The sequence below is a fragment of the Carassius gibelio genome, chromosome B19, assembly GCF_023724105.1.
Source record: "Carassius gibelio isolate Cgi1373 ecotype wild population from Czech Republic chromosome B19, carGib1.2-hapl.c, whole genome shotgun sequence".
NCBI classification, from domain to species: Eukaryota; Metazoa; Chordata; class Actinopteri; order Cypriniformes; family Cyprinidae; genus Carassius; species Carassius gibelio.
Genome location: NC_068414.1, coordinates 36,573,378 through 36,599,938, shown reverse-complemented (window position 1 = coordinate 36,599,938; position 26,561 = coordinate 36,573,378). Strand labels below are relative to the sequence as shown.

Below are 26,561 nucleotides of genomic sequence, written 5' to 3'. Positions count from 1 at the left end.
AACACTGAATCACTAAATCCAGCATTAAGACGTTTTTAACTCAAATACATAGACTATATAATACATAACACTTCCTCCAATGAAAAAGTGCATCTGCTGTTGTCTCTCACATCAAAGTCCAGTTTAGATCTGTTTAAACGCTGCTTGATCTGTGCAGATTTCTCTCCTGATTCAGACCAGAACACTTTTTCACTGGAGGAAGTGTTATTATGGATTATAGACTCTATGGGCCCTATCTTGCACCCAGCGCAATTGACTTTGTACACCGCCGCATGTGTCATTCCTATTTTGCACCCGCGCAAAGCGCGCTTTTCCCTCCACAGAAGCACGTCGCTAAACTAGTGAATGAACTTGCGCTCCCTGGGCGGTTCAGCGCAAAAAAGGAGGCGTGTTCCGGCGCAAACAATCCCTGGTGCTATTTTGATGTTCCATTAAACAATTGCGCCACTGACCGGAAAAAAACTAGTCTAAAGTCAGTGGCGCGTTGCGCGTTGTTCATTATGCTATTTTAAGGGCGCATGCTTGACCATAATGTATAGCGTGCACAACGCGCATACACTTTGTTCATGTAATCTACACAGATGCAACAGTTATTTTTGCAAATCATAAATTGTTACTCTTAAAAAAATATTAACACATGAGATGACGGAAATCATTGTGGTGTGCCACGAAGATGTGAAAAAATAGGCATAAATCTAGCTTACAAATTATTCAGGCTAATTGTAGTAATTAAGGATCAGACCTGTTTGAGGTCATATATGTATAAGGACATCTGACAAATTGGTTTGTCCGTCAAGAACCAGGAAAAAAAAAAAATCGATGAAACAATTGTGGCTATTTCCTCCCACGCCTGTTTAACCGACGCTATTTTGGGTGGGTTTCTCCCATCCCCATACAACACAACTTCTCTGTCTTTCATTGCTCTTACAAGAACATCAGTCTCCTCGGCTGTGAACCGCTCCTGGCGTGCGCCTGGTAAATACGCCATAATAATAGCAATCCATAATGGAACTTGCGCACCTGCTTTTAAAGGGAATGTTGGATGACGCTCTGATTGGTTTATTTCACGTTACGCCCAAACCACACCTATGAATAATGAAGCTACTTCAGACCAACCCATTTTAGATTTGCGCCGGGCGCAAGAGCCATTTATCCCGCCGGGAAAATAGCAACAGCGCCGAGACCCGCCCACAAACTTACTTGCGCTTCGCGCTTTGACACTTGCGTTTCAGATCGTTAAAATAGGGCCCTATGTGTTTAAGGTTAAAATCATCTTAATGCTGGATTTGTTTCAGCTTTTGTCTTCTCCAGATGTTCACTGATGGACTGGAGTGCTGTGGATTATTGAGATGTTTTTATCAGCTGTTTGGACTCTCATTCTGACGGCACCCATTCACTGCAGAGCATCCATTGATGACACACTGATGCAATGCTACATTTCTACAAAACTGATGAAGAAACAAACTCATCCTGATCTCAGATGATCTGAGGGGGATTCCATCATTCCATCTAATCAACTAAAGTACCACTCTAGGTTTTTTTTTTCCTGAAATATGCTAGTAAGTCAGTTGCAAGTTCTGTTTGAGTGTTTGCTTAAAGTGAAGCAATCACGAGTCACACCTTTTCACAGAAACACACACACACACTTACAAACACACTCTCTCACACACTCACACACACTTTCACACAAACACATTCTCTCACACACAGACTCACACTCACTCTTACAAACACACTCTCTCACACACAATCACACGCTAACACACACTCACATACAATCACACGCTCACTCTCTCTCACACACACACACTCACTCACAAACACACATACATGCTCACTCACACACACACACTCACTCACACGCTTTCTCACACACACACACTCACTCATAAACAAACACTATCACATGCACTCACTCACACGCTCTCTCTCACACACACACAAACACACCCTCACACAAACCCACCCTCACACACACTCACTCTTACACACACACTCTCACTCACAAACACGCACTCACACACACACTCACTCACAAACACACTCACTCACACTCTCACTCACAAACACTCACTCTAACACGCACTCACTCACACTCTCACTCACAAACACGCACTCACACACACACACTCACACGCACTCACTCTCACACAGACACTCTCACTCATAGACACTCACACGCACTCACTCACAAGCACTCACTCTAACACGCACTCACTCTCACTCATAAACACTCACTCACGCTCATTCTCACAAACACACACTCACTCTCACAAGCTCACTCACACACACTCTCACTCACAAACACTCATTCTCACAAGCACTCACACGTTCACTCACACACACACTCTCACACGCGCTCACTCTCTCACATACACACACACTCACTCACAAACACACTCTTACACGCACTCACTCTCACACACACACTCACACACTCACTCTCACACGCTCACTCTCACACACACACTCACTCACAAACACGCACTTTCACACACTCTCACTCACAAACACTCACTCTAACACGCACTCACTCACTCTCACTCACAAACACGCACTCACTCTCACACAGACACTCACTCATAAACACTCACACGCACTCACACTCACTCACAAGCACTCACTCTAACACGCACTCACTCACACTCTCACTCACAAACACTCTCACTCACAAGCTCACTCACACACACTCTCACTCACAAACACTCATTCTCACATGCATTCACACGTTCACTCTCACACACACTTTCACACGCGCTCACTCTCACATACACACACACTCACTCACACACACACACACGCACTCACTCATTAACACACTCACACTCTCAAAACACTCTCACACGCTCATTCTCACACACACTCTCTCACACGTGCTCACCCTCTCACATACACACTCACTCACAAACACACTCTCACACACACACACTCACTCATAAACACACTCTCACACTCACTCTCTCACACACACACGCACTCACACACACACTCAATCACTAACACACTCACTCTCACACAGACACTCTCACTCATAAACACTCACACGCACTCACTCACTCTCACTCACAAACACTCACTCTAACACGCTCATTCTCACAAACACACACACACTCAATCTCACAAGCTCAATCTCACACATAGTCTCATTCACAAACACTCATTTTCACATGCACTCACACGTTCACTCTCACACACACACTCACATGCGCTCACTCTCTCACATACACACACACACTCACTCACAAACACACTCTTACACACAGTCACTCTCAGACACACTCACTCATAAACACACTCTCTCACAAACACTCACACGCTCATTCTCACACACTCTCACTCACAAACACACTCACACACTCTCTCACACACTCACTCTCACACACACCCACACACACACTCTCACTCACAAACACGCACTCACACACACACTCACTAACACACTCACTCTCTTTCTCACACGCACTCACTCTCACACAGACACTCTCACTCATAAACACTCACAAGCACTCACTCACACTCTCACTCACAAACACTCACTCTAACACTCACTCACAAACACACTCTCACTCTCACACGCACTCAATCTCACGCTCATTCTAACAAACACACTCACTCTCACAAGCTCACTCTCACACACTCACTCACAAACACTCATTCTCACATGCACTCACACTCTCACACACACACTCACACGCGCTCACTCTCTCACATACACACACACTCACTCACAAACACACTCTTAAACGCACTCACTCACACACACACACACACTCACTCATAAACACACTCTCTTACAAACACTCACTCTCACACGCTCATTCTCACACTCTCACTCACAAACACACTCACTCTCACACGCTCACTCTCACACACACACACTCTCACTCACAAACACTCACTCTAACACTCACTCTCACTCACAAACACACTCTCACTCACAAACACTCACTCTCACATGCTCATTCTCACAAACACACACGTTCACTCTCACACACACACACTCTCACACGCGCTCACTCTCACATACACACACACTCACTCACAAACACACTCTTACACTCTCACAAACACTCACTCTCACACGCTCATTCTCACACACTCTCTCACAAACACTCACTCTCACACGCTCATTCTCACACACTCTCACAAACACACTCTCTCACAAACACTCACTCTCACACGCTCATTCTCACACACTCTCACTCACAGACACACTCACACACTCTCACACGCTCACTCTCACACACACACGCACTCACACACTCACTCACTAACACATTCACTCTCACACGCACTCATTCTCACAAGCACTCACTCTAACGCACTCACTCACACTCTCACTCACAAACACTCACTCTAACACAGTGATCCTTAAATCTGGCTCGCGAGATCCACTTTCCGGCGAAGTTTAGCTCTAACCCTAATCAAACACACATGAGTTTGCTAATCAGTGTCTTCAGGATCATTAGAAAATCACAGGCAGGTGTGTTTAATTGGAGTCGGAGCTAAACTCTGCAGGAAATTCAGGATCTCGCGAGCCAGATTTGAGGATCACTGCTCTAACACTCACTCACACTCTCACTCACAAACACTCACTCTCACACGCTCATTCTCACAAACACACACACTCACTCTCACAAGCTCATTCTCACAAACACACACACACACTCTCACAAGCTCATTCTCACTCACACTCTCACTCACAAACACTCACTCTCACACGCTCATTCTCACAAACACACACACTCACTCTCACAAGCTCATTCTCACAAACACACACACTCACTCTCACAAGCTCATTCTCACAAACACACACACACACTCTCACAAACTCACTCTCACACACACTCTCACTCACAAACACTCATTCTCACATGCACTCACACGTTCACTCTCACACACACAATCTCAAACGTGCTCACTCTCTCACATACACACACACTTACTCACAAACACACTCTCACACCCACACACTCACTCATAAACACGCTCTCACACTCTCTCACAAACACTCACTCTCACACGCTCATTCTCACACACTCACTCACACGCTCACTCTCAAACACACACACACTCACTCACAAACACTAATTCTCACATGCTCTCACACACACACACACTCTCACTCATAAACACACACTCACACGCTCTCACTCATAAACACACACACTCTCACTCACAAACACACTCTCACATTCTCACTCACAAACACTCACTCTCACATGCACTCACTCATAAACACACACACTCTCACTCACAAACACACTCTCACATTCTCACTCTCACATGCACTCACTCACACACTCACTCATAAACACACACTCTCACACGCACTCACTCTCTCACATATTCACACACTCACTCACAAACACACTCTTATACACACTTACATACACAAACACTCTCACACACTCACTCTCACACACTCATTCTCACACACTCTCACTCACAAACACACTCACTCTCACACGCTCACTCTCTCACACACACACTCACAAACACTCACTCTCACACACACACACACACACACTCACTCACAAACACTCACTCACAAACACTCACTCTCACACACACACACACACACACTCACTCACAAACACTCACTCTCACACGCTCACTCACACACACACACACACACACACACACACACACATACACACAGTGATGGTTGCGTGGGCAGCAGCTTCACTGACTCACTGCGCCCTCTGCTGGAGAAACTGTACCTGCACCAGCAGTGTCCTGTGCTAACTCTGTCTCTGTGTGTTTGTGTTTGCAGAGTTTTCTAAGTCGCCGTCTCAAAGGATCAATTAAACGAGCAAAGAGCCAACCCAAACTCGACCGCACTGGAAGCTTTCGCCAAATGATTCTGCCACGATTCCGCAGTGCTGACCAGGAGAGGTACGCACACACACACACTCTCTCACACACACACACTTCTGCACTGCTGCAGTGACTCACTCTCCCATAGTGCCTCAATGAGTCACACAGATGCACAGCACATATATATTGCTCTGTCTGTGTGTGTGTGCAGGACACGTCTCATGCAGAGCTTTAAGGAGTCTCACTCTCACGAGTCCCTGCTGTCCCCCAGCAGCGCGGCCGAGGCCCTGGACCTCACGCTGGACGAGGATGCCATCATCAAACCCGTCCACTCCAGCATCCTCGGCCAGGAGTACTGCTTCGAGGTCTGTTCGTCTGTAATCACTGCTGATGTCTGAATATCACCTGAGATCCTCAGATCTTACCCAAACCATCAGCACCATCCAGACTTTTAGAGAGTAACACACTGTGATAAACTACATCAGTGGACATACAATTACTGGCCAACACTGTAGAGTAGGGTAGCATTTGTTAACATTAGTTAAAAGGGCTAGCTCACCCAGAAATGAATAAGTTGTCTTCCTTTACTCAACCCTGTCTTAATGAACACACCTCTGAATCATATTTCACTCGATTTGTTCAAAACATGGATTCATTCGTAACTAAACCGCGCCGTATTGCTCACAGACACACAACAATTCTGCTATAGCTTAATAGGTCTTTTTTTATGGCAAAACTAAGCAAAAACAATCAATGTTGTGTTTAAAATATAACACAATATTAACTTCTTATTTACTGAACTGTTGTATAGAATCACATTTGCACTTGTGCTATTTGGACATAAACAGCACTTTTGTGATTCTCTCGCTGATTGTGTGAGATATATCACTAATCATTTTTTGACCCAATATCTTATGGAGTTGTTGCCCTGCATCATATTTATCAACAGTCAAGTATTATTATAATACAAATGCTCAGCTGAATAATCATGCACAAGTGACACAAAATCAACAGCTGTAATGTGTGATTGGTGTGTAATGAAGGGTTTTCTCTGTGCTTCAGGTGACGACTGCGTCGGGCACCAAGTGTTTCGCGTGCCGCTCTGCTGCTGAAAGGGACAAATGGATCGAGAACCTGCAGCGAGCCATTAAACCCAACAAGGTACCACCGCTTTCTGACCCACCGTTACTCTGCAACACCACATCAGTCATGAGATTAATCAGAGAGCGTTTAATGGGACAGATATTAATAAGCAGTCGAGCAGCAGTTTTGTATCTTTTCTCGTTTTATTTTAGCGTTGTTGTCATTGCCAGGACACTTTGTTTTGTTAACGGTGTTCACGGAGGTAAACACCTGCTGAAGTCGCGTTTGTTTTCATGCGTATCGCGAGGCTTTGCAGTTTCGGTGTAATAAATAGTAAGACGTGGCCAGCTGAATTCAATCACGTGGAATCTGGGAGGTATATATTTTCTCAGCCCTCATGTGAAGACTGACGAGTGTAAAGACCATCAACTCTATCTGCACGACTCCACAGAGCAAGAACACCGATAAGACACCGGAGTATTGCTTTTTATCCCTTTCTTTACTTTTTGTATAACTTGTTTTAGTCAGTTGTACTCAATATGTGCTTCCAAATCTCTACTATTACTACTAACACTCGTAAATCTTGCACTTGTACGTTGGAGGCAGTGCAATCCTAATAATCTGTGTTCTTTCCCTATGTCCTCTACTACTTTACTGTCCTCTGGTTATTTATATCCTCTGGTACTACTCAGTGACTTTAACATCCACCTAGATAACCCAGAGACCTGTCTCTACTATAGCTACACACAGATCAGGTTACCAATTAGACCTCATCTACACACACTATTGCTCCACTAACAACACTTAAGTTACTCAGTTACACATCTCAGACCACTTCCTCATCACTTCTAACCTTACACTTATTCTGGACACAACACACACTTCTCTGCAGGTCATCTTTCCACGTAACCTACCCTCTCTCTCTCTCTCTCCCTCTTCCTCTCTGGTTTCATCCTCACTTCCTCCACCCTCTCAGTTTTCAGCACTGGACACAAACACTGATTACTGACACTCTTTGCTCCACTCTAACATCTTGCTTGGACAGCTTTTGCCGAATGTCATCCAGACCAGCACACACCACCTCCTCTGTCCCCTGACTGTCCGATGTTCTCAGAGAACACCCTCAGAAAGATGGGCATCTCTGGAACTGCTCTCCTGTGGGTTAAGTCCTACCTCTCTGACAGATCCTTCAGTGTGTCTTGGAGGGGTGATGTTTCTAAGTCACAACACCTTGCTACTGGGATTCCTCAAGGCTCAGTACTTGGACCACTTCTCTTCTCCATCTACATGACATCATTAGGATCTGTCATTCAGAAGCATGGCTTTTCTTATCACTGCTACGCTGGTGACACCCAACTCTACTTCTCACTCCAGCCAGATGACCCGACGGTAGCTGCTCGCATTTCAGCCTGTCTGAGTTACATCTCTAGCTAAAAGGATTTATTGAAATGTCAGAACATTTATAAGACAAACCAAGGTGTTAAATATTTTTTCTCCTTTTTTTGATTTGAGCATTATTTATACTTTTAACATTAAACATTTATACTATTTTTGTTTAATTTAAAAAATATATAATTTTATTCATTTTACTTAAACTGTTTGTCTAGTTTCCAAGGCAACATTTTTTATTTTCTTTTAGTTTAAAATGTTTCACTTGGTATTTTTTATTTTAGTGTAATTTGTATATTACTATTAAATGTTTTTTATTAATATTTTCAATTATATTTTTTTATATTTTCAGTTTTATTTTAATTTAAGTCTTTGCATTTTTGTTTCATGTTTTGTAACTTTTTTTAGCTTTCGTTTTTATGTGCCTTGCCTTATTTATTAATATTTTTTAAATGTTATTTAATTTCAGTTAGTGAAGACAACATTTCAAATTTGGCTCCGTAAAATTTTTCTATCAGCTTTATTCTAGTTAACGGAGATGTTTTTAATAGTTATATTTAACGATAATACCCTTCTCTACACTGAACGAGTACATAAATCTTTGTCAAGCATTGTAGATAAACACGTCAGTTTTATGTTCATCTCTCTGTGTCTGCAGGATAACAGTCGTCGTGTTGATAACGTGCTGAAGCTATGGATCATCGAGGCCCGGGATCTTCCTCCGAAGAAGCGCTATTACTGCGAGCTGTGTCTGGACGACATGCTGTACGCACGCACCACCAGCAAGCCTCGCACAGACACCGTGTTCTGGGGCGAACACTTCGAGTTCAACAACCTGCCGGCCATCCGCAGCCTCAGACTGCACCTGTACAAGGAGACGGACAAGAAGAGACGCAAGGTGTGCTCACAAACCGTATCAGAATATCACGATACCATAATACTGCGATGTGAACTTCACGATACGATATTGTGTGTGTGTGTGTGCAGGAGAAGAGCACGTACCTGGGGCTGGTCAGCATCCCCATCTCCAGTATAACGGGCCGTCACTTCGTGGAGCAGTGGTATCCGGTCATCCAGCCCAGTGTCCTGGCCAAGGGCAGCGGTGTGGGCGGCGGGAAGATCATCAACGCCTCGCTGCGCCTCAAGAGCCGCTACCAGACCATGAGCATCCTGCCCATGGAGCTGTACAAGGAGTTCGCCGAGTACGTGACCAACAACTACCGCACGCTGTGTGGCGTCCTGGAGCCGCTGCTGAGCGCCAAGAGCAAGGAGGAAGTGGCCTGTGCGCTGGTGCACATCCTGCAGAGCACCGGCAAGGCCAAGGTCAGAGGTCACACACACACTGAGACATCATCATCATCATCATCTCCACTGACTCTGTATTACAGGAAGCGGCCTCCGTCTCATGAACAGAACACTGCAGAACAGCTGCTGTGAGACGAGGTGCACAGCAAACAACTGTTTTATAAGCTGTCAACCCAAAAAACGAGCGTTTAGGAACTCAGAAGTAGAGCACAACGTGTCTATTACTCTGAGAACTGAGCTCACTGGAGGGAGACTGGAAACATTTATTATTTTAATCATATCACAGGATTATTTCATCCCCGATGTGAATCTGAGAGGAGCAGATATATTGAGGAACTATACTAGTGCCGCTGTTCCCTTACCTTGCTTGTGTCTGAGAAGTGATCCGAGTGAAATACTCTGACATCGAACTATCTGTGTCCTTAAACGCTCGTATTTTGGGGGGGGGGGGGGGGGGGGTTGACTGCTTATACAAACAGTTGTGTGTTTTTCAGCTTGTTTGCTGTGCATCTCGTCTCACAGCAGCTGTTACACATTGTTCTGTGTTTAGTTATAAGTCAGAAATCAGAAACAGGCAGCTTCCTGTGATACAGAGTCAGTGGAGAGCGTCGGATCGCCCCCCCCCCCCTAGTGTTGCCTACCTGCAGGAGTGGAGAAGAATTGATCTGTTCTGGGTCTGCCATTACTTGGTTAAATACTATTTTTGTCTGTTAATTTTAACTATAAACGTGTGTGTGTGTGTGTGTGTGTGTGTGTGTGTGTGTGTGCAGGACTTCCTGTCTGATATGGCCATGTGTGAGGTGGACCGCTTCATGGAGCGCGAGCATCTGATCTTCAGAGAAAACACACTGGCCACCAAAGCCATCGAGGAGTTCCTGAAGCTGATCGCACACCGCTATCTCAGAGACACCATCGGTGAGTGTGTGTGTGTGTGTGTGTGTGTGTGTGTGTGTGTGTGTGTGTGTGTGTGTGAGTGTGTGTGTGAGGATGATGATGGTGATGATGATGGTGCTCTGCTCTGCAGGAGAGTTCATCCGTGCGCTGTACGAGTCGGAGGAGAACTGTGAGGTGGATCCGATGCGAACGCCTCCCTCGGTGCTCTCAGATCATCAGGCTAACCTGCGCATGTGCTGCGAACTAGCGCTCTGCAAGATCATCAACTCTCACTGGTCAGTTCCTGTCAGCTGACCAATCCCTTCCTCAGTTACTGCTCACATGACATGCAGCGCAACAAATACACAATTCCGTCTGCTTACAGGAAGTGGTTCATTTGGTTTGTTTTTATTTACATTTATTTCGCTTTTGTGTTTTATTTATTACAAAATGTTTTATTTTGGTTAAATGTATTTAATTTCAATTTTACATTTTAAAGCTCCAATATGGAGAAATTTTGTAATAAAATTTCCGAAAATAACTTGCACAGTGTGATATATTTCCTCCAGTTGTGTACTTACAATATCTCAAAAGTCTCCAAAGATTTTTTATTTCAGAGAAATTCAGATTTTAAATAACTGGCCGTCCCGGAAAAGAAATGTCGCCTCTCAGTGACGCAATGTCCGCTCTACACTTTGTTTCCGGTGTAGATCATGTGATGTTTCACCACACCAGAATATCACATGGTCAAACGCGGAAGTGGTGGTTATGTTATAGCCGCGCGTATGGTTTGGTTGTCGTTGTTATGGATCACGATTACTCTTTGGCGAGTATTCAAGTGCCAGTAAAACGTAAGCGTCCATATTCGGATACACAGACTGTGTGATAAACAGAGAAATAAAACCAGGATAAATATCGGCCAGGTGTGTACGAGATGTAGAGAGCAGATAGACAGGTAAGCAAATCAATTATTTATTTTGTTATTGTACAAGTAACGTAATAGTTACAGTAAAGATGATTTTAATAGATATGAATTACACCACATGCCTGTACATTCTGTCACTGTAGCATTTTTTATCAATAACGTTACCTGTGAGAAAATAACATAACGTGGCAAATGGACTGTTTCAGTTTCAATAATAGCACTTATAAACAAAGTTATATTGCTCTTTGTACTAAGGTAAGGATTTTATCACGTTCGGTGACCGAGATTATGGCAGTACAATTAAATACAATCGGATATGTGTTGTTAATAATATATTTAGTCATTACTTGCAAATGTTCGTTCAAATTTACTTTTAGAACGATTGGTTTGAGCACGTTAAACAACACGGCATTAACCATAAACACGTAGCCATTCAGCCTCCTTGTTAGTGCGTCCGCCTCCCATGCCGAAGACCCGGGTTCGAGCCCCACTCGGAGCGAGTTCGAGGAGCGTCAGAGAGGACCCGGGAGAGAGAGGTATTACATAAAATAATATGATCAGATATACAGGTAATACAAAAACGAATAAATAACCTCATCCGTGATCATGATTCGTTTATCCAATTTAGATACATTGCTATGGTGAAAATGTATTAAAACGACATCTCCCATCGTCACCTGCTTCATAGCGTCATCAAGCTTCGCCTTTGTTATTGTTGGAAATGCGCCCTCTTGTGGTCAATTACAAAAATCGCATATTGCAGCTTTAATAATGCAGTTCCTTTTAATTTATTTCCTTTATTTTAATAGTTTTATTTTGGAATTATTTATATTTAGGCAAGGCAAGGCATTTAATTATTTTTTATTTTATTTTTTTTACAGTTATGATTTAATCAATTACTGTTTTAATGAAATAAAATTATTTATTTTTAATTTACGATTTTATTATTTAATTAATTAGTGTTTGATTGTATTTTTTGTTTTGGTTACTCAGTTTTATTGTTTATTTTGTTTGTTTTTAATTTTGAATACTAAAAGATGTTTGCAATCTGCTAATTCACACTAGGAACGTATGGCTACCAGAGCCGTTTCAAGCGATGGCAGTGCATGATGGGATGTGTTCTCTCTCCTCAGCCTGTTTCCTCGCGAGCTGAAGGAGGTGTTTGCGTCGTGGCGTGTGCGCTGTGCTGAGCGCGGCCGGGAGGACATCGCTGACCGTCTCATCAGCTCGTCTCTGTTCCTGCGCTTCCTGTGTCCAGCCATCATGTCTCCGTCTCTGTTCAGTCTGACGCAGGAGTATCCGTCTGAACGCACCTCTCGAACCCTCACGCTCATCGCCAAAGTGGTGCAGAGCCTGGCCAGCTTCTCCAAGTCAGTCACTAGAGTCCACCGTCACCCACCCATCCTCTCGCATCACATGACCCTCACTGACCCCCCCACCCATCCTCTCGCATCACATGACCCTCACTGACCCCCCCACCCATCCTCTCGCATCACATGACCCTCACTGACACGCCCACCTCCTTCACTTCCTCATTCAGCCGGTGACACCAGGTTTATTGGAGCATCAGTAACACACTGTCACAGTTCAGCTTAATATATGTGACCCTGGAGCACAAACCCAGTTAAATTAACGCTTACTCATCTTCTGAATAAATTATCTTTCCAGTGAGGTCTGGTTTGTTAGGAGTACAATATTTGAAAATCTGGAGTCTGAGGGAGCAAAAAAATCTAATAATTTATAATAATAATTTAAAGTTATTTAAATGAAGTTCTTAGCAATGTATATTACTAATCAAAAAAGTTTTTATATACTTACGGTAGGAAATTGACTAAATATCTTCATGGAACATGATCTTTACTAAATATACTAGTGTGTTTTACAATAAAAGAAAAATGTATGCCATTCAATGTATTTTTTGTAATTTTATTGTTTTGTCATTTTTGTTAGTTTTTTCAATAAGTAATATCTTGGTATTATCCGAATTTAATAAGAGAAAATTATTGGTCTTCCAATCTTTTACATTTTTAACACACTCTGTTAGCTTAGATAATTGGGAAGTTTCATCTGGTCTCGTTGAGATATATAGCTGAGTATCATCAGCATAACAGTGGAAGCTAATTCCGTATTTTCTAATAATATTACCAAGGGGCACATTTATATTGAAAATAGGAGGGTACCTAGGACGGATCCTTGTGGCACTCCATATTTTACTGATGATAAATGAGATGACTCCCCATTTAAGTAAACAAAATGGTAGCGATCGGACAGGTAGGATCTAAACCATCTTAGAGCCTGCCCTTGAATACCTGTATAGTTTTGTAATCGATCTATGAGTATGTCATGATCTATGGTGTCGAACGCAGCACTAAGATCAAGTAAGACTAGCAATGAGATGCAGCCTTGATCTGACGCAAGAAGCATGTGTGTGTCTCAGGGTTTCTGTGTGTGTCTCATGAGTGTTTAGAGGTGATCTTAAGTCTGTTGGCTTCTCACTTATCATCTGTCTCTCTTTCCGTCACCCATCTGTCTCTCTCTCTCTCTCTACATGGATCTGTCCTCTCTCTCTGTCTCTCTCTCCCACACTGCTGTGTGTGTGTGTGTTCTCTGCAGGTTCAGTGGGAAGGAGGACTATCTGGGCTTCATGAATGAGTTCCTGGAGATGGAGTGGGGCTCCATGCAGCAGTTCCTGTACGAGATCTCTAATCTGGAGTGTGTGAGTAACGCCGGGGCGTTCGAGGGCTACATAGACCTGGGCCGCGAGCTCTCCATCCTGCACAGTCTGCTGTGGGAGGTCATGGCCCAGCTGAGCAAGGTACGGCCCACTGCTCATCTAGTTTACCAATCATTTTTCAATAAAAGAGACGATAAAAACTCCATAATGAACAATGTTGAATAATCTGTATATGTATTACTATATATAAGATATTTTTATTCATTGTGAGGAACACTGAATGTGTTTGAGTGAGCACATGTTCATGTTGAATCTAGATCTACAGTGAGATCATGTTCACACTCACTCCTGATCTCTGTCTCCATGACAACACCAGAACTGTCACTCAATCAGGAGAAACAAAGTAACAAGAAAAACTAACTCCGATATTTCCTTCTAAATTAAACAGTAATGCGTTACTTTACTAGTTACTTGAAGTAATCTGATTATGTAACTCACGTTACTTGTAATGCATAATATAATGCTTTACCAACACTGATATCGAAAATGTATTTTCATTAATGAATCAGAAAGAGTTCCAGAAGCAAATTTGAACTGGAAAGCTCCGATCATAAGTTTGCATACACTTGCTGCACGTTTCATAAAACATATTTTTACAAAAATTAATGTAGAAAATGACAAAAAGTGACAAAAATAAACACCAGTGTACTGTATCCCTGCATTCAGATTTAAGGGACAGCAGACTAATTTAATTATTGTCTTTGTTCTTATTGTTAATGAATCAACAAAAGAACGATCAAAGCACTCGCTGCTCCGGAATGAATCACTTTAGTAGCCCTAATAAGGGTCTTATTTTCATTTATACAAATAAATGTCTGCTTGAAGGATGTTGTGTGCATGTTACATAACCATTGGTATTCAAAAGAGGACCATGTTCTTGTCTCTAGATCTCTGTTGTGATAAAGATGTTATGTCAAAGCAGTTCAATCTGTGTCTATATTGTGTGTTCAGATGTTTTCTCCCTGTCTTTGGAAGTTTTAGAGAAATGTTTAATACATGTTTTCCACCCATTCAATTTTAGTTGTTTATATCTAAATGTATGTGATTAAAAAATCCTCAGACTAAAACTAAATAAAAAATTTGCTGTCAAAGTTCATAGATCCAGACTCCTCCCCCTTCAGTGACAGTCACCTGTGAGATTCGCTCACATCAGGGAGAAAGTGTTTAATGAGGGGTGTTTCAATAAGTTTTGTGTAGTATCTTCTTCACTCTTTACTTCAAAAACTATGTCTGAAAAGAGTAATAGTTTATGTACTTGAGCTCTGGATTGCCGTCAATCAGCTGATATTGTCTTAAATAGTCTTCATCTTTTATGAGATGGGATTTTGACCAAATATATTCTATCTTGATTTTTTAAAAATGTTGCAACAAGATGGTGTGTGTGTGTGTGTGTGTGTGTGTGTGTGTGTGTGTGTTCAGGACGCCATCCTGAAGCTGGGGCCCTTGCCTCGGTTACTGAATGACATCAGCGTGGCGTTGAGGAACCCGCAGCTGCACCGTCAGGCCAGTCACCAGCCGCCCGAGCGTCACATGACCCGCCCGCCCTTCAGCCGCCTCGCCACCAGCGACTTCCAGAGCCTCATGATGAGAGACCTCAACAGGTCACTGTCTGGACACAACCACAGCATCCCACACACTAACTATACGCACCATGCTGTTTGCTGGACGTGGTGTACAGTACACAAACACTGGAGAATACGTCAAGATCTTTCTCAATATGCTGACGGTTCGGTGCGATTTCACAATAAACGTTCAAAACCTTCCTCCCAGTTTACAATGCTGATGTCCACGTATTCAGCAATTAACATTTCTTTCGTAAAGAATAGCCAAATATTTAAGATCAAGTGGACACTTGAATTAAATAATGTTCGGTCGATATTAAACACTGATTAGATTGTGTGGTAAAGTGTAAAACAGTCGTTAAAAATTTACGTTAGCTATCTTGTTAATGATTCATTATGTATTTTAACTGGTTTTGTAACATATGTACTTTAAGTTAGGCTATTGTTCATTTAGGGCTCTTTTTATCTCTGCAGAAAAAACTATTATAATTATTCGATTGACCGATTACTGAATTACCAAAATAATCATTAGTGACACTCTTAAGGAATGCTGTTCTCTAGTGAACTAACGAGCTGTGGACACTGATGCCTGCCTGAGGTCAGAGAAATGCTGCGTGACATTAAAGCGTTTTATTGACGTCTCTCTGCGTTTGAGACACCGATTGAATGAGGCATGAGATGTTCATTCATGTTTATTATCTGGTGTGTGTGTGTGTGTGTGTGTGTGTGTGTGTGTGTGTAGCTCTCTGGATGTCTCTTGTCTGCCGTCTCCCACGGCTGCTCTCTCTCATCCTGGACTGGCTGCGTTCTCCGAGCGAGATCTCCGTGCCAACAAAGACGTCTTCTACGTGACCCGCCCACCTCTCGCACGCTCAAGCCCCGCCTACTGCACCAGCAGCTCTGACATCACCGAACCAGACCCCAAGGTGCACACACACACACACACACACATACACACATATTATGTAGAGTAAACAAAAACGTTTCTTCTGAATGATTAATGGCGACTGATCAGTTAATAACTGGTTGTTTGTGTGATGTACTCTAGCGTGTCCTGATAAGTGTGAGAAGCGTGTCTAACAGGATGTTGTGTTGTGTGCTGGGCTCCAGGAGACTGATGCAGGAGTGTGTGGTGTGTGTCTCGTCAGGTTCTCAGTGTGAATAAGAGTGTTTCTATGATGGACCTGCAGGACTCTCGCATCAACAGCGTGTCCAACCTGCACTCGGTGAACGACCTGCTGAACTCGTCTCAGGGGTCTCTGGCCGGCTTCGGCGCCCCTCTGAGGGCCGGAGGGCGTATGTCGGCCGGCTCCAGTATGTCGGGTGGTCTGCGTCTGAATCAGCTGGCCACAGACTCTCTGTCTCAGGCGGCTGCGATGCACGTGCCTCTGTCCTTCCAGAACCCTCTGTTCCACCTGGCGTCCGACGGGCCGCAGTACCACACGCCCCCCCCGCCGCTGCTGCTGCCGCCCGAGCCGGAGAACGGACACGTGCCGTCCTTCGCTCACAGCGGCTTCTCTCGCAGCGAGGACCTGTCGGCCCTGAGGACGCAGAACAGTCTGGTGCAGCCCAACATCGTGCACTCGCACAGCTACAGCGACGACTTCACCCGCCACAACCAGGCCGACTACGCCCGCAGACAGCTCTCGCTGCAGATGCAGGTGACCCTCGCCCTCGGTGCACGGCAGAACCCTACTTAGGGCTCTACTTCTGTTCTGTGTGTAAGGGATTATCAACGGCTTGCTGGGCATAAAACTGTGTGTGTGTGTGTGTGTGTGCAGGAGAATCTCCAGCAGCAGGTTCTGATGGGCATGGCTCCACAGACAGCCACAGGCACCGGCACGCCCGCTTCTCTGGCCACGCCCCCCACCACCATCCATCCTGTCCGTCAGGCCTCCATGGCTCCGCCTCCTCCTCAGCGCATGAAGCCTCAGCCCTCCCACCAGCTGTCTGTCAGCTCGGCCGCCAACTCCACGCCCCCCAAGACACGCCCCCAGAGCGGGAACCTCCTCCAGTCGCCCGACTCCAGTTTCGGCGGGAGGCAGATGCCGAGGCAACAGCTGTCGGTGAAGGATAGCCCCGCCCCCGGCCTGCCACATCAGTCCAGCACGACCTCGGAGAGCCCCGCCCCTCAAGGCGGAGCCAATGAGAGCACAGAAAACACACCGAGCAACCAACCAGCAAAACCTGCACAGCAGAGCAACCAACAGCAGCTGCTCAAACCAACCGTGAACAAACAGGTCAACACACACACACACACACACAGTCTGTCACACTGTTATGATTTCTTTAATTCTCTCCTGCTGTCATGAGCGTCATGTGTTCTCTGTGTCGGTGTGTTTCAGGGCTCGAAGTCTCCGTCCACTCTCAATCCTCCCTCAGCAGCGTCCGAGCGTACGGTGGCCTGGGTGTCCAACATGCCACACCTGTCTGCGGACATCGAGAGTCTGCGTGTGGACCGCGAGGACTTCAAACTGAAGGAGCACTCCAAGAGCATGGACGAGTCCCGTCTGGACCGGGTCAGTACTGTAACGTGGGTCAAACAAACACCGCACAATTACAAACACACTGATGTTCAGTCAAATCACTGTAAACTTATTATATTCAAATAGATATGTGACCAGCTCATATCTCACTTCAAAATCAGATGAATCTCTTATATATATATATATATATATATATATATATATATATATATATATATATATATATATATATATATATATAATATTACACACATAAAAATGTAATAATAATAAATAAAAAAATCCTTTATGTAAAAATATTGAACATTTTATTTTGCATTAAGATAATATGTGTTGGACCAAGAATTGTATTTTGTATTATTATTTTGGCATTATTAAATTATTTTCTTGATTAATTAAACAGTTATTTTTTAAGATTAAAAAACAGCATTAAATTACCATTTAAAATTTTAAACTGGCAGCAAAACATACTTTTTTATCGAAAGTGTTTTAAATTGTCAATAATAAAACTTCATAAAGCATAAAAAAATCAAAATGGCTTATTTTTTATATCTAAAAATAAACACTAGATATAAAAATAAATTAGTGTTTTTATGTAAAATACTTAAAATTATAGTTTGCATAAAAAATGAAGACATTTTGCATTGTGACTTTTCATGATTATTTTCAGAATTATTCAGCATGACAGTAATAAGAATTAAGGAATAAATTAATTTAATTCTCATTAAAAATAATGTCAGTGCAACAAAAATAATGATAACTTTATTTAAATAAAATGTTTTGAATAATTTACACATTTAAAAATAAATGCATTTATTTATGAAAAATATTATATTTTGCATAAAGAAAGCCAAAATCATAATGGCTTTATTAAGTTAGATTTGAACATGTTGGCAGCATTCACCCTCATGCTGATTTGATACTGTGTTGTGTGCAGGTGCGTGAGTACGAGGAGGAGATCCACTCTCTGAAGGAGCGTCTGATGATGTCTCATCGTAAGCTGGAGGAGTACGAGCGGCGGCTGCATTCCCAGGAGCAGCAGACCAGTAAGATCCTGCTGCAGTACCAGAGCCGGCTGGACGACAGCGAGAGACGCCTGCGCCAGCAGCAGGTGGAGAAGGACTCGCAGATCAAGGGCATCATCAACAGGTCAGACGCATGCCACACGCTCGAAACTCTGTCCCTGCCATTACCAGAGCATCCTGGGAATGTGTGTGTCTGTGTGTGTGTGTGTGTGTGTGTTGCAGGTTGATGGTGGTGGAGGATGAGCTAAGGGGAAGTGGAATGCCTGACCTCAAAACCAGAATATTCACAGAACAGGTCTGTCACACAACAACCATCTGTAACCTTCATGGCACTCCAGCAGAGTGAGCTGCTCTGTGACATCATCACATCTGTCGTGTGTGTGTGTGATAGTGAGGAGAGGAAGTGAGCCGAGCTGTGCGGTGTGAACCATGTGACCCAACACTAAACATTTCTGTGTAGACGACCTCACTGATCATAAAAAAGAGATTCTGTGCAGCTTGTCACGTAAAGCCCAGTAGCTGTATGTTGTTTACAGTAACATGAGATTATTCTAGAGCCGATCTGCTGTGCATCACAGGTGTGTGTGTGTGTGTGTGTGTCATTTGTTTCTCACTAGCTCTGAATACATCTCATTCAGTCAGAAGTTAGAGTCTAAATCTGCTTACTATCATCAGTTGAAATATAGTAATAACTTTCTAGTAACTACAGTGATAAACAGATAACTGTAGTGATAACTATACACATAACTATAAAAGTAACTATAAAGATAACTATTACAGTAATACCGATAACTATAACATACAAACAAAAATATTGTTTTCATGTGGCTCAGTGGTAGAGCATTGCGTTAGCGGCGCAAAAGGTCGTGGGTTCAGTTCCCAGGGACCACACGTGCTGGTTAAAAACGTATAGCCTGAATGCACTGTTAGATGCTTTGGATAAATGTGTCTGATAAATGCATAAATTAAATTAATAAAATAACAGTAACTATACTGATAACTAAAATAATAACTATACCCATAACTGTAACTATACCGTTAACTATAACAGTAACTGTACCGATAAATATAAAAATAACTATACCAATAACCATAACCGTAACTATACCGATAACTATAACCGTAACTATGCCATTAACTATAAGAGTAACTGTACCGATAACTATAATAATAACTATACTGATAACTATAACAGTAACTATACCAATAATTATAACAGTAACTATACTGTTAACTATAACAGTAACTGTACCAATAACTATAATAATAACTGTACCGATAACTATAACAGTAACTGTACCGATAACTATAATAATAACTGTACCGATAACTATAACATAAGCTGTACCGATAACCATAACAGAAACTGTACCCTTCACTATAACAGTAACTATACCGTTAACTATAATAATAACTGTACCGATAACTATAATAACTGTACCGATAACTATAACATAAGCTGTACCGATAACCATAACAGAAACTATACCCTTCAATATAACAGTAACTATACCGTTAACTATAATAATAACTGTACCGATAACTATAATAACTGTACCGATAACTATAACAGTAACTGTACCGATAACTAATAATAACTGTGCCGATAACTATAACATAAGCTGTGCCGATAACCATAACAGAAACTGTACCCTTCACTATAACAGTAACTATACCGTTAACTATAATAATAACTGTACCGATAACTATAATAACTGTACCGATAACTATAACAGTAACTGTACCGATAACTATAATAATAACTGTACCGATAACTATAACATAAGCTGTACCGATAACCATAACAGAAACTGTACCCTTCACTATAACAGTAACTATACCGTTAACTATAATAATAAGTGTAGCGATAACTATAATAACTGTACCGATAACTATAACAGTAACTGTACCGATAACTATAATAATAACTGTACCGATAACTATAACATAAGCTGTATCAATAACCATAACAGAAACTATACCCTTCAATATAACAGTAACTATACCGTTAACTATAATAATAACTGTACCGATAACTATAATAACTGTACCGATAACTATAACAGTAACTGTACCGATAACTATAATAATAACTGTACCGATAACTATAACATAAGCTGTGCCGATAACCATAACAGAAACTGTACCCTTCACTATAACAGTAACTATACCGTTAACTATAATAATAACTGTACCGATAACTATAATAATAACTGTACCGATAACTATAACATAAGCTGTACCGATAACCGTAACAGAAACTGTACCCTTCACTATAACAGTAACTATACCGTTAACTATAATAATAACTGTAACGATAACTATAACAGAAACTGTACTGATAACCATAACAGTAAATATAATAACTATACTGATAACAATAGCTGTACCAATAATAGTAAGTTTACCAATAACTATAATAACTGTACCGATAACTATAAAAGTAACTGTACCGATAACTATAACAGAAACTGCACTGATAACCATAACAGTAACTATACCAGTAACTATAATAACTATACTGATAACAATAGCTGTACCGATAATAGTAACTGTACCAATAACTATTATAATAACTGTACCGATAACTATAAAAGTAACTGTACCGATAACTATAACAGAAACTGCACTGATAACCATAACAGTAACTATACCAGTAACTATAATAACTATACTGATAACAATAGCTGTACCGATAATAGTAACTGTACCAATAACTATAATAATAACTATACTGATAATTATAACAGTAACTATACTGATAACTATAACATGAACTATCGTGACACTGTAATAACGAACTATTCTGATAACTGTAATTACAACTTACCAATAACTATAGTAATAAATAATTTCACCCATGATGCAATGATAACAATAGTAGTAACTATAACAATAACCATACTAGTAACTAAAAGATGACCATTGTATTTACTATAAAAATAAGTACACCAATAACTAAAATGGTAACTATAGTGATTACTGTATTGATAACTATGATGATAACTATACCAGCATCCAAACCAACGTATGATAGTCTCTGTCTCTTTAAATGCTCGAGCTCTTTAAAGCAGGATGAATTCCGATTGGCTATCAGTTTCTCTGAAAGTGATTCCAATGATATCGTTCCTGTGAGTCATTCTCATCAGAGCCATTATTAAAGCTGTAATTATGGTTGTTTGTGTGAATGGGCCTTTACAGTGGAATGACATGTAACATTGTGCAGTGTTTCGTTGTGCCGCCCAGCCCTCAGCCCTTTCTTCAGCTGAACAGCAGGAACCGTTCACGCCGTGCATCTCCATCAGATCACCTTCAAATGTTCCATCCACTTGAGTTTATTTTAAATGTATGATGAACGTTGACTGAGTTCTTGCTGTTGTGATGAACTGGAGTGTTTTAACGGATCGGGTCACTGATTCTCAGCTTCTGTCTCCCTCAGCCGATTTATGGTGCCCACTCTGGAACATGATTGGCCCGCGCAGGACTAGCGGACCTGTGATTGGTTGAACCTCAACCCAGGAGTGTCTGATGATTGGCTGAGAGAGAAGAGAGAGGCGGAGCCTGAGCAGGACGACCAACTCCAACTGGACAAACTCTCTCTCTCTCTCTCTCTTTCTCTCTCACACATGCTGAGTGTATATATGTGTATATAAGTGATATATAACTATATATTCCTCAGGTGTGTCTCTCTCTCTCTCCTGCTGTCTTTCTCTCTTTCTTCTGAATTTTTTGAGCCAAATGGACGACAATCAGCATCTTGAGGCCGAAACAATCACACCGATAGCACAAAGAAAATCAACGCAGAAGGACGGACGGAGAGAGAGAGATGACTTTATACTCTCTCGTTCTCTTCCCATCATCCCCTGCCTCTCTCTCTCTCTCTCTTTACTGCAGGAGTGTGTTGTGTACGTGTGTGTGTGTGTGTGTGTGTGTGTTTGATCGGTTGCAGCCTCAACTTCCTAATAATGACTCAATAATGAATCTTTTTTTTTTTTCAAATGATGTTTTGAGGGGCTTGATTACTTCTGAGCCAATCAGACGCCGGCATGCCGCTCAGAACCCCGCCCCTTCCTGTCCCGAGCTGGGGGGCGGGATCTCCTCTCCGTGCCTAAAGAGCTCCTTGGAGAACGACCGGTCGAAAAGAGACTAGACGAAGTTTGTTCCATGATCACACGTTTGCTCATCTCTGACAGAGACGGTCATGTGACTCGCTCGCTCTGCATCATGGGACCAAGAGAGGACGAGCGGTTTGCTGTTTCCTGGGATGTGGATAGCGAGCGGATTGGTTTAGTGCTGGTGTGTGTTTGTGCCAAACGCCCAGAGGTTCAAGGTTTGGATCATCACTGAAGCTCTCTTCAGACCCTAGTGAGCCGCCGATGCTTCACACATCCCACAATGCACTGAGACACGCTGGAGAGTCTAAATGTGTAGGATACTGATACCTTATTATTATTCAGTATCTCCATCTTATATTTAAACTTTACTTCAAATTGAAATTGTGATAAATATATTACTGTTGCGCAATAGACAGAACTTCAGAAAGTAATAATTCAATCATTAAAACTTATCCTAGAATTTTTATTTTTTACAGTACATCTCATTTTGCGGCACAAGATAAAAGGAATTATTCATTTTTGATTGATGAATTTAAAGATTAAAAGGGTTTATGTCCTATATTGTTTTTTGATACTAAATTTGTATTAAATCATAAATGCATTTTCTAAGGCCTTATTAGTAAAATTAACAGACTTTTTGATTATTAAAATGAAATTAAATGGATTTCAGAGGGCCCTAGAGTTTTTATTTTCATGAAACTTTTATTAAATTGTTGGTAAATTGTACAAGTTACAATATTTCAATTAATTATGCATGTTTTTGTAACTACTCAAATTATATTTAACCATTAAAATGGACTTACAGAAAAACATCAAAAGGCCCTGTTATTGTTAAAATTAATTCAATTTATTGGATTTATAGTTTAATTATTAAAGCATAATTAAGAAAATTTAAACGGGTCCAAAAATAATTTATTAAACCAATTTCACAAGGATTAATTGAAAAAAGAAACCGATTTTAAAGTTGCCTTTGATTAATGAAAGTGTTCATGTGTTTCTTTGTGCTGTTGGGAGCGCTCTCATCTTATATTATTATTATTGTTATTATATTTTAACCAGGTTAGCATGAGATGTTGACAGAAACTCCATAACTGTGCTTCCCTACGAATGTCTCTAAACAGTATTTGATCGGACTGGTGTGATTGTCTGCTGCTTTGAGTCTGTGAGGAGCTTTAGTCGTCAGTGCGGCTCACTGGGTTTGAGAACACACACACACACACACACACACACAGCGCTGAGGTCGGCTGCTGATTTCTGTACATAGATTTACTGATGGAAAGTTTCTCTCATTTTAAGTGGGTTGAGTTTTTCTCTTTTCTTGGTGTTCGGTGGATGATACTCATATACTCCAGCAGCTGCTCGCTGGGGCTTTAGTCGATTACTTTAGTCTTTACTCACTTTTTCTGTTACAAGTATTACTTTCGTCTGCATTTCAGGTACTTCTAGTTCTAACGATAATGATACAGTGTTTCTGTGCCTACAGTTCCCATACTGAGCTCTGATTGGCTGAACACGAGCGGTCACATTTACACACGTTGCCATACAGACGTCGATTCGGAGACGGAGTGCGCTATACGTTAGCTAATGGACCGGTTCTGTTTCGATACGTCATCTCTCACCACTTCTGGCGCGGTGTTGCGCTCACATCAGCTAGCGTTTGTGTGTAGGGTCAGTAATGCTACGACAGATCGCGATCGCGTGTAGCACGCTAGCTGAGTTTCTGTCTTCATGAAGAAACGAACGGTCCTCGCTGCGGGACCCAGCCGCCAATTTAGCCATAGACACGGACAAGCCATAGCATTGACCTTTGACCCTCCGGCCCGGTTCAGGAGCGTAGGATGTATATATTTCTATATGTACTCATGGAAATATCCTCGAATGCGCGAGAGATTTGTTGATTCTAGAGTGGAGCATCTCTGAATATGGAGTGATGTTTTGAATGTTCATATTATTATTATTATAAAGATATTATATTCAAATATGATTATTATTGTAATTATGAAGTTGATTTTATTGACAATGATTGATAAACAGATATGTCTTTCTTTTTGTGAATATGGAGAAGTTTACATTTTTCTGGGGAAATAATACAAACTTTAAATATTTCAACAAACATAAATAAATATATACCTGCTTAACAGAAGCGCGTTGCTTTGTGAGTGTTGTTCTGTGCGTATCTCAAACACAGATTACACTAGCTGTTGAACAGCTCTTATTTAGGGTTATGTGTAATTCTTTCAAGACAGCCTTCAGTTTTTGTGTCATGTTCCTGGTACTGAACCGTTTGTTATTGACTTACAGAGCTGCACAGTGTACCTTCAGCTGATTGATGGCAAACTTTCTGTGCTTTCTTTACAGGTTTTTTCATCAAAACTTCATAGCAGAGCTACTAGTCTTACCCAGTTCCAAATTTGAACAGTTTTCACCGTACCAATCTGTTTTTATGAACTCTTAAACTTGGCATATTTGACAGTTATTGCACCATCAGCCCATTTCTACTGGCTACTTTCCTCTGTTTCCTTTGAGGGTGCATGAAAGCAGATATAAGTGCTTCACACAAGCACTATTGATCTAATAAATTCCCAATTTTATGATGGTTTTACTTGTGCAATCTTGTTTTATGAACACCTGAACTTTGCATAATCAACAACAGACACGTATCATCAGCCCAGTTTGCAGTGCATGTTCTCGGCTCTCTTTGAGAGTGCATTAAAGCAGACACAAGGGCTTCATACTAGGGCAACTACTCTACTTAAATCCAGATTTTGGGCTGTTTTTACTTTATCTTCAGCCCTCGAACATGGAGGCATTTATCGCCCCATCGGCCCAAATCACTGGCTACCCTTGAGTGTGCATTTAAGTGGATATTCAGACTTTGTAGTAGGTCAGCTGCTCGAATTAAATTCCAATTTGAGGCTGTTTTTTACTTTATCAGTAATGTTGTATAGCCGCTTGAACTTGGCAGAGTTGACAGTGCATAAAGACGCTGTAATGAAGACAGCCACTTAGCTTGAATTTGCTTCGAGGTTGAGTGAAGTGAAAACAAGATCTTCAATGGCTCTAATGAGATCCAAATTTTGGGCAGTGTTTAATTCAGCAGTCTTTTTTAAGGCCCCTTGACATGTGGAAATCAATGTGCTTATTGCACCATCAGCCCACTTTGCAGCAGTTTGTCTCCAAGCGCTTTGAGGTTGCATTAAAACGGTCTACTGCTCTAATGATATCCCAATATTGAGCCATTTTT

General features: G+C 41.8%; 1 protein-coding gene across 5 annotated transcripts in view; it reads left to right on the top strand.

The window, feature by feature from the left end:
* Positions 1-25,913, top strand: part of LOC127978610 (ras/Rap GTPase-activating protein SynGAP-like) — a 43,324-nt gene extending 17,411 nt beyond the window's left edge. For 2 of the 5 annotated variants that reach the window (XM_052583389.1, XM_052583391.1), the window contains 17 exons: positions 5,777-5,898; positions 6,032-6,185; positions 6,883-6,981; positions 8,951-9,190; positions 9,280-9,615; positions 10,368-10,512; positions 10,622-10,766; positions 12,529-12,765; positions 14,009-14,210; positions 15,549-15,730; positions 16,434-16,617; positions 16,840-17,352; positions 17,473-17,931; positions 18,037-18,210; positions 19,115-19,326; positions 19,425-19,497; positions 22,642-25,913. In XM_052583389.1, the coding sequence (XP_052439349.1) occupies positions 5,777-5,898; positions 6,032-6,185; positions 6,883-6,981; positions 8,951-9,190; positions 9,280-9,615; positions 10,368-10,512; positions 10,622-10,766; positions 12,529-12,765; positions 14,009-14,210; positions 15,549-15,730; positions 16,434-16,617; positions 16,840-17,352; positions 17,473-17,931; positions 18,037-18,210; positions 19,115-19,326; positions 19,425-19,497; positions 22,642-22,671 (3,507 nt within the window). In that variant the 3' untranslated portion in view covers positions 22,672-25,913. Of the gene's footprint in view, positions 1-1,295; positions 1,560-5,776; positions 5,899-6,031; positions 6,186-6,882; positions 6,982-8,950; positions 9,191-9,279; positions 9,616-10,367; positions 10,513-10,621; positions 10,767-12,528; positions 12,766-14,008; positions 14,211-15,548; positions 15,731-16,433; positions 16,618-16,839; positions 17,353-17,472; positions 17,932-18,036; positions 18,211-19,114; positions 19,327-19,424; positions 19,498-22,641 lie in introns of all 5 variants that reach the window. The other 3 variants (XM_052583392.1, XM_052583393.1, XM_052583390.1) reach the window with 3 other exon arrangements.
* The last annotated feature ends 648 nt before the right edge of the window (positions 25,914-26,561 follow it).